The sequence below is a fragment of the Vigna angularis genome, chromosome 3 (assembly GCF_016808095.1).
Source record: "Vigna angularis cultivar LongXiaoDou No.4 chromosome 3, ASM1680809v1, whole genome shotgun sequence".
NCBI lineage: Eukaryota > Viridiplantae > Streptophyta > Magnoliopsida > Fabales > Fabaceae > Vigna > Vigna angularis.
In genome coordinates this window covers 5,045,494-5,063,471 of record NC_068972.1, presented here as the reverse complement: position 1 = coordinate 5,063,471, position 17,978 = coordinate 5,045,494, and the positions used below count along the sequence as shown (strand labels likewise).

General features: G+C 35.3%; 1 protein-coding gene across 1 annotated transcript; it reads left to right on the top strand.

Annotated features, from left to right (window-relative positions):
- Window positions 1–976: 976 nt before the first annotated feature.
- LOC108325489 (uncharacterized) lies at window positions 977–2,673 on the top strand. Its single transcript, XM_017558568.2, has 3 exons — window positions 977–1,644; window positions 1,808–1,957; window positions 2,045–2,673. The coding sequence occupies exons 1-3, from the start codon at window positions 1,024–1,026 to the stop codon at window positions 2,333–2,335; spliced, it is 1,062 nt and encodes a 353-aa protein (XP_017414057.1). The 5' UTR covers window positions 977–1,023; the 3' UTR covers window positions 2,336–2,673.
- Window positions 2,674–17,978: the final 15,305 nt, after the last annotated feature.

Sequence of the window (17,978 nt, the reverse complement as noted above, 5' to 3'; positions counted from 1 at the left end):
TAAATATTAAATGGTGAGAAATATACATTAAAAAAAATACTAGGTTTTCGTTTTATCAGAATGAACATATGATTTTAATGTTTCTAATTTAGTATCACAATTTTAATCTGATCATTAGGAAGTAACTCACTCCAATTTTCATTTAAAGTCAATGCAAGTGTACTTTTATCACCATCATCCATGATGACCTAAGCATTTAATATCGTGTCAACAATCTTCAATTTCCTCATATATTTTTCGTTACCATGATTATGAATTTTAAACTTAATTTAACTTATAAAATTGATTTAAAGAGAGAATTATATACTCACTTACATATATTATATATTGATTTTATTTAAGTGAAACTTTCAACACAAACTAATATTTTAAAAGTGAAAACAATAAGATTCTTGAAAAGAGAAGGTTTTAAATTTACCCAAACTATACCCATAATATTCTGAAATAAAATATTTTCTAATAATTATTATAAATCGTATAGAAATATAATAATATATATCAACATTTTTTTTTATCAAAAAGAATCCAGGCTTGCTAATTAAAATAATGACAAAAAAACATATTTACAATTTCAATCTCCAAAATCATATCTACTGATATAAAAATATAAATACAATATTATTACGTGTAGCACTTTTGTAGGTACGACTTATTATACTATTTTTTTTATTCAATGAAAGATATTGTACATGTTACTATATAATGAATAGAGAGAAAAAAAAAACAAGAAATAATACTTTTTATTAACTTTCAGGAGGTTGGCCTTAGAGAATAAATAATTACTTCAAACCTGATAATTTGTTAGTTCGAAGACAGTTCTTTCCTATTGTTAATTTTTGAAATTTGAAAACACCTTAACAGTTAAAGTAAAATAAAATCCTAAGAAACTAATATGACCGTTGGGATTCAAATTCAAAGGTGGGCCCGAAACCACTTTAAGGTTGTTACCAGGAGCCACCAGAGGAAAAATCAAAATTAGAAAATAAAAACAAAAAATCTGTGTGTTGGGAGAAGGAAGAAGCCATGGGAACCCTCTTTGTGCAATCAAAATCAAAATCAAAATCCAGCACATGGGAAGAAGACAACCGCGACAGCAGCTGCTACTTTCCTGGTTGCAAGAAAGATGCCAATTGCAATTGCGAAATGTGTTTGGCCAGCATCAATGCCACCCTCGATCTCATGCCCACCAGCGTCCATAAAAGCACCCTCACTAAGCTCTCTAAATCCAACAAAGTTCTATGTACTCCTATCTCCTTCGATGCCTCCGTTGTGTCCACTCCCCGGTCCAGTTCTTTTCAGCTCTCATCATCCACTCCTCTCTCCAAATCAAGTTCCACATCAGACTCCACCCACGAAATGGAGAGGCAGAGCACGAGACAACAAACCTCTGCTTTCAGTTTCTCGAGGCTGCTTCTCTTTTTTGGATTCCTTCTATCTGCAGACCTTGTTTTCTCCTATGTGGTCTCTGGGGTTTTCAAGCCTGCTTTGTCGCCGCATTTGGTAAAAAGGTTCGGTGAGAAATGTAGCCGAGTGAATGATTTGAATGGAAAGCTGAGGCTTTTGCACAAAGATTTGGCAAGCGTGGTTGTTGGACAAGTTTCAAATTGCAGTTTTACGGATACCTCGTCTTGGGAAATCAGCCAGGTATTTGTTACTCTTTAAAAGAAAGCTTTTTAATTCTGTTTTTGTTGATTATAGGATAAAATGAGACTACAGCTAAATAATCTAAAACACATTTTCCAATACATTTTTAAGCTGTTAATAATAGGGCAGTATTGCTTAAAAAAACCATTAACATTTTGTACAGGATGATCTGCTATTGAATTCAAGGTGTACAATGTACAAATCTCTTACAGAGGAGGTAACCATTTGGGGATGGCCTTTGCAAACAGCAGGATTGCTCACAAATGGATTCTCTACTCGAACATTCACTCTCTTATCAGGAAGAGTCACTCAGGTGAATTCTCTGTTTTTGTAGTTACCATCCCTAGACTAGGATTGCTTGATTGTTGTTGACTAACTCCTTGTCAATCTGTTTATAAAGTGGAATAGTGGACAGGGAAGCTATTTGATTTTGAAGAGAAATACTTCATGGATGCAACCAAAATGGGATGCTTCAGCAGTGCAATTAGACCCCAACACTTGGATTCTTGAATATCAAAGGAGCTCTATTATTGATGGTACAAGGTTGTATTCTGCAGCATTGGAGTTCCTCAAGTTTAGGATTTCAATAATTGTCCGCAGATTGAAGAAAGATTTCTGGCTTTCTGTAGCATTTGAAGATAACCATTATAATGGATTCACTCCAGACAAAGAGGCTCAAATCCCAACTTGACAAAGATTAGATTTTGGAGTTATAGATCTTTAATCATCAGCACCTGCCCTCATATCTTGTGAGGAGCTCCATTTTTTTTAGTTTTATTTTGTATATGTTTTTACTAGCCCAATTTACTCTGCAAGGCTATACATTTGAATACAAGAGGATTGTCGGACAAATGCACTCTTAGAAGAAATTAAGAGAGGGTATAGCTTTTTGATCATCAAACAAACTTTTCTTTTCACTCTGTTTACAGAGAAATTTATTTAAATATGTAGTAAATCTTATTGACTTTCAGTTGGACTTGGACATTTGAGAACAAGAACAAAGTTATTATGTGGTGCGCCTCCTCTTGGACGGCTCCCTAATATAACTTCACTTTTTCCAGAACTGAAATCTAACATCCGTTTCTTTGGTACCATTACATCACCCTCCTCTGTGGAGAATGGATTCTTTAAGTTTTCATTTCATTTCCCTTTCTATGCGTACACTACTGCAAATGACATTATTCTGGTGGAGTGTATAGTGCATAACATTGCTCTTATGCTTAAGTCTTGATATATTTTCTGCAACAAAACCTGGTGGAGTCAGAAAATTTTTAAATACTATCTCAGCAAAAGGTTCGATTTGGTCATATCAGACCAATAATATATATTCTCTAATATCTGATGTGTGGTGTGCATATCATTCAGGGCTCCTTCAAAACTCGTTTTATCTTCATGTCTGTTTTATTTCACTTCGCTTGAACAAGCGCGCCGACAACAGTACAAGTGAAATCAGCATTCTGGTCTTATCAAGCAGCGCTATGTGCTGCAGTTACGTTTCATTGAACATCTTAAACTATTTGGTCACATATCAAGCGACCTTCTTCCAAACCCCTCCTCCATGTTTTTGAAATCAGTGCCAATGGGTGCCCAGCTGATGCTATATCAGAATTTTTATCCCTCTCATGATTTCTAACATAATTGATTGTATTATGACCGGCATCTCTTAATTATGACTTCCAATAACACAAATTAGTCGTCTCTGGACTTAGTTTGCGTTGCTGTTTATACTTTTGGCACAGAATTTTTACACTTTTGGACAAGTGTTTAGTTTCAATTTTTACCCCCTCTTTCAATTGTAGTGTTGGTACTTCTACAATGCTTTTAAAGGTACCAGAAAGCAAAACCTTAGGATTGCTTTAAAATGTTGGAGTTTAGGAACATAAGAAAGTTCTTCCTACCTATTTTTGAGCCTGCGATACATTGTCACCAAATATCTGCCTTTTTTGTCTTAGAAAAAGATTCATATCAAGTAATTTTGATTATTGAACCATATTTACGACAGAGATGAAGAGTAACATGATAAATAGTGAGATGTGTAATTGTTTATATAATAATTATATATATTTTATGAAAATGTTAATTTTGAACTTATGAAAAGAATTTAGATACCTAATATCCTTAAATTTCATTATTGACCTGTATGTTATACGTAAATATCGTGTAAATAGTGAAAGAAATAATAATGAAGTTACAAAACTTTTAAAATATTAGTGTATAATATTATATATATATATATATATATATATATATATATATAGTTAAATATGTTTTTAGTTCCTAAACTATAAAGCGAATTTGTTTTTAGTTCCTCTTTCAAAGTAAGGTACATTTTAGTCCTCCTCCTTAAGAAAACCTTAATTTTTAGTCCTCAAAAACTAACACCGTTAAAAACCAACTGAGCTGGCTGACGGTGTAATGCCACACAATTTTTTTTTCTGACACCACTCCTGCCATGAGCCACCTCTGTCATTTCCCTCCCTGCTTCTACACCCACCCGTGATTAATCACCTGCTTCAATTTTTATTCTATGTTATTTTTAAACCTTTTTTCTTAAAGCAAAAATATACATAATTCATCATAACCACACCTCTTCTACACTTGGAAAAACCCAAACGATTTGCACGCTTCGCCGATTTCCTGCACAATCTGAGCTCTCTTTTCACAACCCAAATTGATTTCCCTTTTCACTACAGATCTCGTATCAAACTCAGATTCTAACTTTAGTCATCAAAATTGAGATTGAAATTTAGAAACCGTGAAATAGAGAGAAATTGAAATAAACAAAGACAGTGAACACACCAGACGCGTCCTTTCTTCTCTAATCTATCTTCAAATTTCAAACGGGTAAGTAAAACACCAAATATCTACCTTTTCCCAAATTTGTATCTTTATAGAATTAAGGATAAAGTATATATGAAATTTCCAATTAAAAATTAAAACACCCTTTTAATATTTTATTCAATTTTCCTCAAAGCAGTGAGGAACATCTCACAATAAAATGAATAAATGGGAAAAAAATGCAAGTACAGAATTAGCCAAAACATACATGATTAACTAACCCGAATGAGATCAACAGCTGAATGGCAATAATTGTCCATGACCAAAAGTGTGTAAGTTAAAACTTTGATTTTTTCCAAGCCTTTTTCCGGTTTCTCCTCTGCAACCAGGTAGAACAGAAAACTTGGTAAACGAAAGTTTAGAGAGAGAAAGAGAGAGTAAAGCAGGAAAGGGAGGGCGTGGGGTTGACGACGAGGATTCCGATGTCCTTGGGTTTGACGCGGGTGTTGGCGAAGAGGTTATCAAGGGTGCCGAACATGACCTGCTCGGCCTCTTCCCTGGCGTGGTGCGGTGGGAGGAAGTCGCTGGTAAGGGTGGAGTGGTGGATGAACTTTTGGAAGTGGACGGTGAGGTGATTTGGAGGATGGTAGCAGGAGAAGTCGAGGAGGTAGATGGAGGTAGACGACCTCTTCTCTGTCATTTCCCTCACTGCTTCTACACCCATGAACACACGTGGCACACCGTCAGCTAGCTCAGCTGATTTTTAACGGTGTTAATTTTTGAGGACCAAAAATTAAAGTTTCCTTAAGGAGGAGGACTAAAATGTACCTTAATTTGAAAGAGGGACTAAAAACAAATTCGCTTGATAGTTTAGGTACTAAAAACATGTTTAACCCATATATATATATATATATATATATATATATATATATATATATATATATATATATATATATGATAATATCTCTTATTAATGTAATATTTATATTTTTTAAAAAGCAATAAATATATTATGATAACACATAGAGCTGTTAAAACAGGCAATCCGATTCGATCCAGTCCATCACGGGTTGTTCATTTAGTGAGTCAACCCAACTCGGCTCACTTATTAGCGAGTCGAAAAAATCGAACCCAAAGCGTAATCCAAGACAACTAAAAAACACAGAAGCGAACAAATAAATTTTTTAAAAAATATCATACAATCCAAGCGTTATCCAAAAACAAACACAAAAGCGAACAAATAAATTTTTAAAATTGATAATTTTTGTATCACTTGTCCATTTATAGTATTAGAGTCATGAATAGATAAATCTATAATATTTTTCTCTCTTGAAATATCTTTTTCTTTATGCTTATCTATAATATAATAAAAAAATGTTAACTAATAATATTAAAACACACAATAATAAATAATTAAATTAAATTAGGTGGGTTGGTGAACCGACCTAGCTTATCATAGGTTTGGATGAGTCGGATTCTAATAAATCAGGTTGAAAACTCGTCCACATGAAAAGAAATACATTTTTTTCAAATTTAATCCGACTCGAACTCGTGATGGACCGGATTGACCCGTAGATTACAATCCTTATCTACAGAAATAGTTACAAAACTCATTAAATTTAACGTAGATTCTATTTGATTTGACTTAATTTAATTTTAAGTGTATTCAATTTTACTCCATATCGTCAACTTAATTTAACATATTTAACGTTAAGTCAAAATAGATCTTTATATTGAAACAAAAGTTACAAGAAGTTATAAAAAATTATATAACATAATAAAAGTTTGAAAAACTAAATTACAACTTAAGCATATTTGCATCCGATGTGTCGCAACCGGAATCGCGACGGGACGACGATCCAAAAAAGAAACGGGTTTGGAAAAGAGATTTGGAGTCGCCACCATAGTTTATTCTGGAAAACTACGGAAAAACCATAAAATAATAAGACACGGTCCACGAAAACCAGATTTTGGGTTCGGGAGTCGGTTACGTGTAGGGAAGGTATTAGCACCCTACAACGCCTGCCCGAAGGCAGTACCTTTAACTAAATGCACGAATATGATGTGGTTTTCAAAATGTTTAACTAGTCCCTAAAATAAAATTCTAAATAAACAAAATATATTTTTTAGTTTTTTGGGCCCGACAAGGATTGACCTTGCTCCTACGTATTCTCATTCAAAATGAGAAATCAGGGTTACGTAGTTCTTTCTGAAATGTTTGAGAAATTTGTTTGGAAATGATTTTGTATTTTTGGGAAATGAACCTGACAAGGACTGGCCTTGCTCCTACGTATCTCCATTTTTGGTGAAGAATCAAGGGTAACGTAGTTCTAACTGAAAGATTACTTGTAGCTGGGAATATTTTAGTATTTTTAATAAAGAATGAAAAGGTTTTCTAGCACAAGGCCTACGCGAGCGGTCGCACGTGTGCTTAAACCTTTTCAAATATTTTTATTTGATTTTTAACTTTTGTAAAAGAAAAGGAAAAGGTTTTTTAGCACAAGGCCTACGCGAGCGGTCGTACGTGTGCTTAAAACCTTTTCAAAATATTTTTATTTGATTTTTAACTTTTGTAAAAGAAAAGGAAAAGGTTTTTTAGCACAAGGCCTACGCGAGCGGTCGCACGTGTGCTTAAAACCTTTTCAAAATATTTTTATTTGATTTTTAACTTTTGTAAAAGAAAAGGAAAAGGTTTTTTAGCACAAGGCCTACGCGAGCGGTCGCACGTGTGCTTAAAACCTTTTCAAAATATTTTTATTTGATTTTTAACTTTTGTAAGAGAAAAGGAAAAGGTTTTTTAGCACAAGGCCTACGCGAGCGGTCGCACGTGTGCTTAAAACCTTTTCAAAATATTTTTATTTGATTTTTAACTTTTGTAAAAGAAAAGGAAAAGGTTTTTTAGCACAAGGCATACGCGAGCGGTCGCACGTGTGCTTAAAACCTTTTCAAAATATTTTTATTTGATTTTTAACTTTTGTAAAAGAAAAGGAAAAGGTTTTTTAGCACAAGGCCTACGCGAGCGGTCGCACGTGTGCTTAAAACCTTTTCAAAATATTTTTATTTGATTTTTAACTTTTGTAAAAGAAAAGGAAAAGGTTTTTTAGCACAAGGCATACGCGAGCGGTCGCACGTGTGCTTAAAACCTTTTCAAAATATTTTTATTTGATTTTTAACTTTTGTAAGAGAAAAGGAAAAGGTTTTTTAGCACAAGGCCTACGCGAGCGGTCGCACGTGTGCTTAAAACCTTTTCAAAATATTTTTATTTGATTTTTGTGGAGAATGAAACAAACAAGTCTAACCGATATAAATAAAACAAAAGCGTGTGGACTATCATAAAGGGGTTACATGCAATAAAAAAACTAACTAATAAAAAGAAAACAAAAGCATAAAAATAAAGCAAGAGAAAAGCCCAACATGAATAGGGGTACAGAAATAAAAACCAGAGGTGTGGAGTGAAATTGAGGCTCTTTAATTTGGACCAAAACCCTTTTCTCCAACTTTGTATTTGGGTGTAAGGACGAAATTTGGGGGTGCCATTGGGTATTTGCTTGTCTGGCCCAAAGCCTCTTTTCGTTCCCACATCAGAAATCCTAAGACCTAAAGTCTCTCTCCCAAACGAGCCAGCCAAAGGAGGGACGTGCCTCGTCCTCCAACGCACATGCGCCGCCGCCTCCATCGAAATCGACCACCGCGCCACCACCTCTTCCAGTCTTGGCGTCGGCGGCAACCCCAAACGCCACCGGAACCGTTTCCAACCGCAGCGCCACTGCCTTTCTCTCTCGTCTCTCTGTCCTGGAATATTTGGACGTTGAGCCTTGCTACCAGTTGCAATTAATATGTGCTTAGCAGAATAGGACAGTTTTGTGCCATCCAATTGTGTCACCTCAACCTCATTTGGACCAACTATCTTTGCCTCGCCTTCAAATAATTTAACCCCCGCATTGGATAACAGCCTCTTGTAAATTCAATTTAATCTGTTTATTTCATCTGTCTTCTTTTGCAAGAGCTTCTTCCAATTGAAGTCAACTTTCTCACTCAATTCCCACCCATAATTCCTAGTGTCGCAACCGGAATCGCGACGGGACGACGATCCAATAAAAAGATTACGAAATATTTGAAAAAGAGATTTGGAGTTGCCACCATAGTTTATTCTGGAAAACTACAAAAAAACCATAAAATGATAAGGCATGGTCTGCGAAAATGAGATTCTAAGTTCGGGAGTCGGTTACGTGTAGGGAAGGTATTAGCACCCTACAACGCCTGCCTTAAGGCAGTACCTTTAATTAAATACGTGAATATGATGTGGTTTTTAAAATGTTTAACTTTCCCTTAAAATAAAACTCTAAAGAAACAAACAATATTTTTTAGTTTTTTGGGCCCGACAAAGATTGACCTTGCTCCTACGTATTCTCATTCAGAATGAGAAATCAGGGTTCCGTAGTTCGTTCTGAAATTGTTTGAGAAATTTGTTTGGAAATTGTTTGAGAAATTTGTTTTGAAATGATTTTGGATAAATTTGGATTTTTGGGGAAATGAACCTGACAAGGACTGGCCTTGCTCCTACGTATCTCCACTTTTGATGGAGAATCAAGGATCATGTAGTTCTGGCTAGCAATATTGATTGTTGTTTGAAAATGTGGATGTTTTTAGTTTTTGAAGATTTTTATATTTTTTGGTATTTTTCGATGTAATATTTAGATTTTTTTTGCGTAATGAGCACTAGGCTGATGCGTACGATCGCACGAGCACTCACACGGCTTTTTCTTTGTTTTTTATTGTTTTGCGTAATGAGTACTAGGCTGATGCGTACGATCGCACGAGCACTCACACGGCTTTTTTTTTTATTTTTTATTGTTTTGCGTAGTGAGTACTAGGCTGATGCGTACGATCGCACGAGCACTCATACGGCTTTTTTTTTTGTTTATTTTATATTTTGGGTAACGAGTACTAGGCTGATGCGTACGATCGCACAAGTACTCATACCGATATTTATTATTACATGTTTTTTAAAGTTTTATATTTTTTATTTTTTATTAAGAAAGAGAGGTGAGTTGAAATATCTATGACGTAAAAATATCAAAAAGCATAGGATAAAATTGTGGTGGAAAATAGGATAAATTTATAAACTAAAAAAAAAAAAAATCAAAATGCATATAAATAGAATGAAAAGAAAATATGTACCTTGTTGAAGATTTGAATGATGAAAACCTTGCTTGTAATAAGTTGTGAGAAGAGATAGATTGATGGTGAAGAAGATGAATTTATAGTAGAAATGTGGTATGTGATTTTATATGTATAGAGAGATAGTAGAATGTGAGAGAAAAATAAAGTAGAGTTTTGGGATGAAGAGGTTTGGTGTGTGAGAGAAAGAAGATGGATATTGTGAAGTGAAGAGAATGTAGGTATTTATAGAGTTAAGGATGAAGAAAGTTGATGAATAAAAATAATATAATAAGTTGGTGGAAAATTTAGATGAAATAAAATATAATAAAAAAAAATGAATAGAAAAAGTTAATGTGGAAAATAAGTGAAATAAATAATATAAAAAGTTTGTGGAAAAATTAGGTGAAATAAAATATAGTGAATAGTAAAAGTTAATGTGGAAAATAAGTGAAAGAAATAATATAAAAAGTTGGTGGAGAAATTAGGTATGGAAATTAAGTGAAAGAAATAATATAAAAAGGTGGTGGAGAAATTAGGTATGAAAATTAAGTGAAAGAAATAATATAAAAAGTTGGTGGAGAAATTAGGTATGAAAATTAAGTGAAAGAAATAATATAAAAAGGTGGTGGAGAAAAATGGATAATAAAAAATGTTGATGGAGAAGATATAATTAAAAAATGTAAGTGGAATAATTAGAAAAGTTGATATATAAAATTAATATGGAAATGATGTGGAAAAAGTAAATGAAAAAGGTAGATGATGTGGAGGGTGAGGTGGATGGTGATGTGGAGAATGGGGTGTGATAAGAAAATATAGGTGGTGAGGAAGTAAAAAAATGAGATTATTTTAGGCCATTGGATTAAGTGTTTAAAAGAAAATTTAGGGGTGCAAAAAGTAAAATAAATAGTTTTTTCATTTTGGTTTATTTTTGATTATTTTTTTATTATTATTTTTTTTGTGATAAATTATATTTATCCGGACGAAATTGGGTGTTGACAGCTGCCCCTCTTTACTTAGATATTACTGGATAATATGAAAATTTGATATTTTTGTATTATCGGAGTAAAAGCTAAGTAAAGAAAGAAACACTAATTTCGTCTGGATTTCAAAATGGACAATGAACAACAGGAAAGTGAATGAGGTGTCATAACCTCGTGGAGGGTGTCGTAACCCTATGAAAGTGAATGAGGTGTCATAACCTCGTGGAGGGTGATCGTAACCCTGTAGAAGTGAATGAGGTGTCATAACCTCGTGGAGGGTGTCGTAACCCTGTGGAAGTGAATGAGGTGTCATAACCTCGTGGAGGGTGATCGTAACCCTGTAGAAGTGAATGAGGTGTCATAACCTCGTGGAGGGTGTCGTAACCCTGTGGAAGAAGTTGATGAGGTGTAGAAACCTCGTGGAGGGTGTACCAACCCTATGGAAGTGAATGAGGTGTACAAACCTCGTGGAGGGTGTACCAACCCTATGGATGAAGTTGATGAGGTGTAGAAACCTCGTGGAGGGTGTACCAACCCTATGGAAGTGAATGAGGTGTAATAACCTCGTGGAGGGTGTACCAACCCTATGGATGAAGTTGATGAGGTGTAGAAACCTCGTGGAGGGTGTACCAACCCTATGGAAGTGAATGAGGTGTACAAACCTCGTGGAGGGTGTACCAACCCTATGAATGAAGTTGATGAGGTGTAGAAACCTCGTGGAGGGTGTACCAACCCTATGGATAGTGAATGAGGTGTACAAACCTCGCGGAGGGTGTACCAACCCTATGGATGAAGTTGATGAGGTGTAGAAACCTCGTGGAGGGTGTACCAACCCTATGGAAGTGAATGATTTGAGTTTGATTGTTGGATTTGACCATTGCCTTGCAGAGGGCCGAAATAGAAAGTAAAATCGTTTGATTGTTTTGAATTTGAAATTTGGATTTTGTTGCAATTTTGAGATGTTGAATTTTTTGTTGATTTTTTGATTTTATTTCCTTGAGATAGATATGAGTGTCTATTTTAATTTTTGAAAACCTTTTTTAAAATTTGTTTTTTTTTTTTTGAAATAAGAACATGGTTGATGTAAATTTGGAAATTGCAGGAGAAAGCTTTGATGCATGTTGATTTTTTTTGTCTTTTTGAAAGAAGGAGAATTGATGAATATACATGGAAACAAATTCAAAGTTTTTTTTTTTTTTTTTTTTGAAAATATGTACATGATGTTGACTTTGATGATTTTTTTTTTGAAAGTTTTGAAATCAATAAACAAAGTGTTGCATTTTTGTACAAGTATTTGGATTTTGAAACCTCGATATGCAAAAGAAACATGGTTGATGTAAATTTTGAAATTTGGAGAAGAAAACTTTGATGCATGTTGAATTTTTTTGTCTTTTTGAAGAAAGAAGATTTGATGTAATTTTGAAATTGGAGGAGAAAACGTTGATGCAATTTGATGTTTTTTTTTTGAAGATTTGATGAACATTCATGAAAATGTGTACATGATGTTGACTCTTGATCCGTGATGGCAGATTATGAAACTATGACACTTTTTACTGAGTCAAGTTGTTTTTCTTTGAAATCATCCGGTCTATGAAGATTTAGACTTTCATCATTTTTTTTTTGGATGTCAAATTCTAAAGTTAAATGTTCAAAATGAAGCTTTTGTGCTGGATATTTCTTGGTGAAATACTAGCGTGTACATGCTTGATGTCAAGGGTTGGGACAAATATGTGGAAGGATTTGGAAGGTACCGGGTTGGCTACTTGGGCCTCTTACTCCTTAAAACAGTTACACATGCCAATGTAAGGTAGTAGATACTCAGAAGCTACTCCAGTTTGGGGCATGGTAAAAAGATAGGTATGGACAAATGTATCTGTGAATTGCGAGGGAATAAGTCATGAATCAGGGAGTGAGAATATCATGTGAGATTTACAAATTGCCCCAATTTTGGTGGTGATGGATTTATGAAGTTCGGGGCGAACCAAAATCATGGGAGGCCCAACAAGGGATGCCCTAGTCTTTGTATGAACTTTGAATATTCAGATGAAAGATTAACAAAGACGCCCAATATTTTGAATGGGTCAAAACACATGAAACTCACAAAGTTGTCCCTAGTTTTGGGTATGAGTCAATTAAGCGAGATTCAAAAAGAGGTTGCCCCCCACTTTGGGTTTACGAATGATACGATGGACTCAAAATCATACAAAGCCCCAAAGTGTCTGCCCCTGTTTTGAGGGTGGATCCATGAATTTCAGTATGGACAAATCTAAAAGGCTCAACAAGGGATGCCCCGGTCTTGGTACGAACTTTGAATATACAGATGAAACAAATGTGAGATTAACAAAGTCGTCCAATATAAAGTTGCCCAAAATTGCCCCCCTAGTTTGGGAATCGAGGGAAGAGTTTGAATGGGATTTTAATGTGTTCAAAAATTTGTGATGGGTATGGAAATGATTGGCTTGAAAAGATCAAACGGCTTGATTTTCCTTTGTATAATCTTGATTAATAGGGAGTTCCCTTCTTCCGAGGACATTTGTTTTTTTCATATTTTTTTTTTTTTTTTTAACAACTCCATTGTTAGCCATTTTGTCTTGTCTCAAAATTAAGCTTTATGAAAGTTTAAGCAACCATTATTCAATCTGTGTGGACTTTTATTGGGCTTGTAATGTGGCTTGGGCTGAAGGGTATTGAAAGAAATGATATAAAGGCTCAAATAAATTTTTGTGGGTTATTTGAAACAAGAGTTACCATCTGCACCTTGTATCAGTCATTCGTCAACACTGTTGACTTTCTTTGCTAATTTGCAAATTTCACTCTTTGTTTGTCATCACTTTGTGATTCTTTCCGTTTTTACTTCAATTTTGAGGAATTCTCTTCATTTGATCACTAAGTGCGTTCCTTTGCAATTTGAGTTGACTTCTACTGTGATGGTAACCCTTGTTTGGGTAAAATTTGAAAAGAAATTTCTTATTGGCTCAAATTTGGTATCAAAGGATATATTTTTGATTTTTTTTTTTGAAGAAAGATGGCCACACATCATTTCAAATTTTGATTGCTTTATTTTCAAAATATTAATTAGGAGACAAAGCTAAATGATCCCAATAGGAGTCATTTTTTACTGCCCTTTTTTTTTTTTTTTAACGGATTTCAGGATCTCCCAAATGAAAGCCAGTGGAGGTAATGGAAAATCTGCCCCAGTGTAAAACTTGGTGTTTATTATTTGGGCTCAAGAACATGATTGGGCCAATCTCTTGGTATAGCAAGGGCTGAAGGATGATGTTTCCAAGCAATGCACACACAGATATCTCTTAAGAATATGTGACTTAAACATTTGACTCCAGGAGATTATGACATCCATTACATTTTTTGAAATCTCATAAATTGGATAATTTGCATCGAAAACAAATGACTCAACTTTTGCGTATTTTTTGGTTTTATGCATGAAGAAAAGTAATATGAAATGAAAATGATGACTAGTTGAAAAACATATTTTCTTTTGTTTTTTTTTTGTTTGTTTTTTTTTTTAAAAAAAATTGGGTTTTGCGGACCAGCCTAGAAATGGGACCTTGCGGGTCAGCATGGGAAATAGGCTTTGTGAGCCATTGGGGAAATTGGGATTTCTCGGCCAATGTGGAATCTGGGCCTTGCGGGTCATCATGGAAGCTGGGCTTTGCAAGCCAGTATGGGAAATGGGCTTTGAGAGTTATTGCGGAAATTGGGATTTCTCGGCAAATGTGGAATCTGGGCCTTGCGGGTCAGCATGTAAGCTGGGCTTTGCAAACCAGTATGGGAAATGGGCTTTGAGAGCTATTGCGGAAATTGGGATTTCTCAGCCAAAATTTGGAATCTGGGCCTTGCGGGCCAGCATGGAAGCTGGGCTTTGCAAACCAGTATGGGAAATGGGCTTTCTGGGCCAGTGTGGAATTTGGGATTTTTGGCCTTCGTGGAATCTGGGCCTTGCGGGTCAGTATGGAAACTGAGCTTTGCACACCAGTATGGGAAATGGTCTTTCTGGGCCAATGTGGAAATTGGGATTTTTGGCCTTTGTGGAATCTGGACCTTGCGGGTCAGCATGGAAGCTGGGCTTTGCAAGCCAGTATGGGAAACGAGATTTGAGTGCTAAAATGGAAACAAGGGCTTGGGAACCAGTGCAGAAACTAGGCTTGGTGAGTGATGCAAAAATTGACATGAGTAAACTTGATTTAGAAAAACGTTTGAAAAATGTTTTTTTGTTTTATTCACTTTCGACACGGGAAAATCCAGATCGGATCGGACCCGAGGAGAAGTATCATAGAAGGAAGTTGGACTTACCAGGTACATTGACCCAATGGATCAGATGACCTGAGCCGTGCGAACTTGTCACAAGAAGATGACAAAGAAAACATTTTTTTTTTTTTGCATTCTCAAAATTTATGGAACAAGCTAAAAGAAATTCATTTTTTTTCATTTTTTTTTTGCTATGAGAGGATTTCACAAGATTTAAAGAAAAATTTGCAACACCACTAGACTCAATGGGCCCAACACTATTCTTCTTACAACCATGACAAAATCATCAGACAAGAGTCTGAATTCCTTCATTTTTATTTTTTTGCACAAATACTTGTTCACATAATGAAAAGGAAAATTTGAATTCAAAACACAAAATCTACATAAACATGCATTTTTTACTTTTCAGAAATTCAGATGCACTGGTTCAGGAGAAACCACATATGACAAAGGGCCTAATGGGCTCAAAAACTGTTCATCTTTCATTCTGAGATTTTTTGTTACAAATTCAAAGAAAATCACACAAGACAATTTGAACAAATGCACAAAACATCATTCAACAGCAAAAATGTGAAAACAAAATACCTTTGACATATTTTCAAAAGAAGTATACTCGAGAGAAAACCACGAAGGCCATTGGGCCTAATGGGCTCGAGCACTGTTCCTTTTTTTTCAATATTTTTGTTCTTAGATTTATTCAAAATGTAGAAGAATAAGGAATCAAATAAAATGGTGTGATGTAAAATTACAAACATGCCAAAATAATTCTTCACTCAAATTTATATTTCAGAAAGAATTGGGTTCAAAGAAGGCTAACATGGTAATGAGGCCCAATGAACCTGAAAAATGTCCTTTATCAAGCAAATGAAAAACAATTTCGAACACTTCAAATTTTACAACACTCCAATTATTATTTTTTTGGAAAAATTTATATTTATCAAATTTTTTTGATTTTTTTTTATTATTTTGTTTTAAAAAAACGGATCATCCAAGAAGTCTGGTATTGGGCCGGATCGACCCAACAAAACCCTACCCGTTTTCACATTTTCAAAATTTTATATATTTTTTTATTTTTGAATTTGAAATCAGGAAAACCGGGACTGTGACAACAGTTTCGGTACTGAGACCGGAACTGTTGTAACAGTGGAAACAACTTAGCTTTAAAAGCTCACTCCCTGTCATCTGAGGGCATTTCCTGACCGCTCGCTCTCTTTCTAAAACATTCCTCCGCTCTCCCTTCTCTCTAACTCTCCCTCTCTTGAGCTTCCGGATCCTACGAAGAGAATCTGCCTCTGTGCCTTCGAGAGTGTCGTAGCTCTGCGAGAAGCCTTTCTGCGTGCCTTCGCTTCCGGGTAAGTCCTCGAACCTCTAGATCTTCCTTTATTTCCTTTTTTTTTCTTTTCCTGTCTTTCTTTCCTCCTTCCCTTTCCTGCTTTTACTCTTTCCGTTCATCTTTTGTGCTTATTTCTTTCCGTTATGCTGTCCGATTCTTCTTACTTTTCGACTTTCCTTTCCCTTATGCTCTTCTATTCTTTTTTATGCTTTCCGACCTTGCTATTTACTTTCATAGCACTTTATTTTTACTCCCTCTTTACTTTCCGCTTGTTATTTACTTCTGCTTCTTTATTCGCTTTCTTTATTTGCTTTCTTCTTCCTCTTTTATTTTTCTTAAAAAAAAACCTAAGAACACACTGTCTTAACAAAGATAAGGGGTATATAGGCTGGAAACCAGACGCTAATCTCCCTTCGTTTGAAGGTATGACAGAGACAATCGGGTAGAACAACGCCACGTACCCCATAAAAACAGAAAACTTAAAAAGAGAATTATTTGAATGAACCGGACATGGACAAATGGACAAGGACAAAAGGACATAGATCCGTTTAGGACCCTTTTGCAAGGACCGTGAAACAGATCCAAGACCAGACACTGAAATAACAAAGACTGACCGGACAAAATAAACTAAAAGGAAACAAAAACGAATAAAGAAAACACTGAAAATACTTTTTTTTTTGTTTTATGCTTCTGTTATGCTTTTGTTCTTTTTACTTTTTATTATTTTTTTGTGTTTTTTTTTTAGAAAACTTAGAGAAGAAGGATGAACGAGATGGAGATGGAGAGGTACACCAGTCAGCGGTGGAGACCTACTGACGATCAGGTCAAAATGATGACCAATATCTACAACCACGGGGTCACACATCCCAGCAGAGCCCAAGTCGTCGAGATTGCGTCTCGACTAAGGGTTTTCGCAGAAGCCACTGAATACAATGTGCACTGCTGGTTCAACAACCACGGCAATCGGATCAGGCGCTGGCAAGCGGAGATGGACCCTACTGGCACCCTCTTCTCGCAACTGCCGCTATACATGTACGGTAAGCATCCTAATTACCTCCATCTCTTTTTTTTTGAAAATTTCTCTCCTTCCTCTTATTATTGACAAAAATTTCTGTTTGTTTTTTTTTTTTGGAAGAATACGACTGGGTGATCATGAGGGCGCCGAGGCTGCTGGACCTGTTCCCCGTTCCGATCATCATTGACGACGACAGGGACGGACGACAAATCGCTCCACCCATGCTTCTCACATTCCGCACCAGAGCTCCCTCGACGGAGCTCTCCCTTAGACCACCGCAACCAGCTCGGGAATTTTTTCGCTGATTTTTTTTTATTATTATTTTTTGGTCTGTAATATTAACGATCAACATTGATCGAACCCTGAACATCTTTTATTTGCTTTTATTTTTGTTTTTTCTTTCTTTGTGTTTTTACTGTCAATGGTCGAATTTGGACGAATTCCATAATATGTACTTTTAATGTTTCCCTTATTATTATGTGTTTTTGTTATATTTTTGTTGTTTGAGATCTAACCCCTTTTTGTGCAGATTGTCATTCTACCGAACTCGAGAGGGTTGGCAAAAGACAATGACCTGAGAGATCTCCAAACGCTTTGTAAATTTTTTACTTTTTTGTAATTTTTGTTTTTCTGTTTCGGCCACATGAAGGCCTTTATTTGTAATAATCAGGACACTACAAAATTGAATATACTTATTATTTTTTCATGTACATGTTCATCAATTCACATATTCTGCAATTTCGAGTCATGGAACTCTTCTTAAAAGTTTCCCTTTTTTACTTGGTCCGAAAGAAAACCA

Coding starts and splice junctions, on each gene's coding strand:
- LOC108325489 (XM_017558568.2), top strand. CDS start 1,024: ATGGGAACCCTCTTTGTGCAATCAAAATCAAAATCAAAATCCAGCACA. Junction 1,645..1,807: donor CGTCTTGGGAAATCAGCCAG/GTATTTGTTACT, acceptor CATTTTGTACAG/GATGATCTGCTATTGAATTC. Junction 1,958..2,044: donor TATCAGGAAGAGTCACTCAG/GTGAATTCTCTG, acceptor CTGTTTATAAAG/TGGAATAGTGGACAGGGAAG.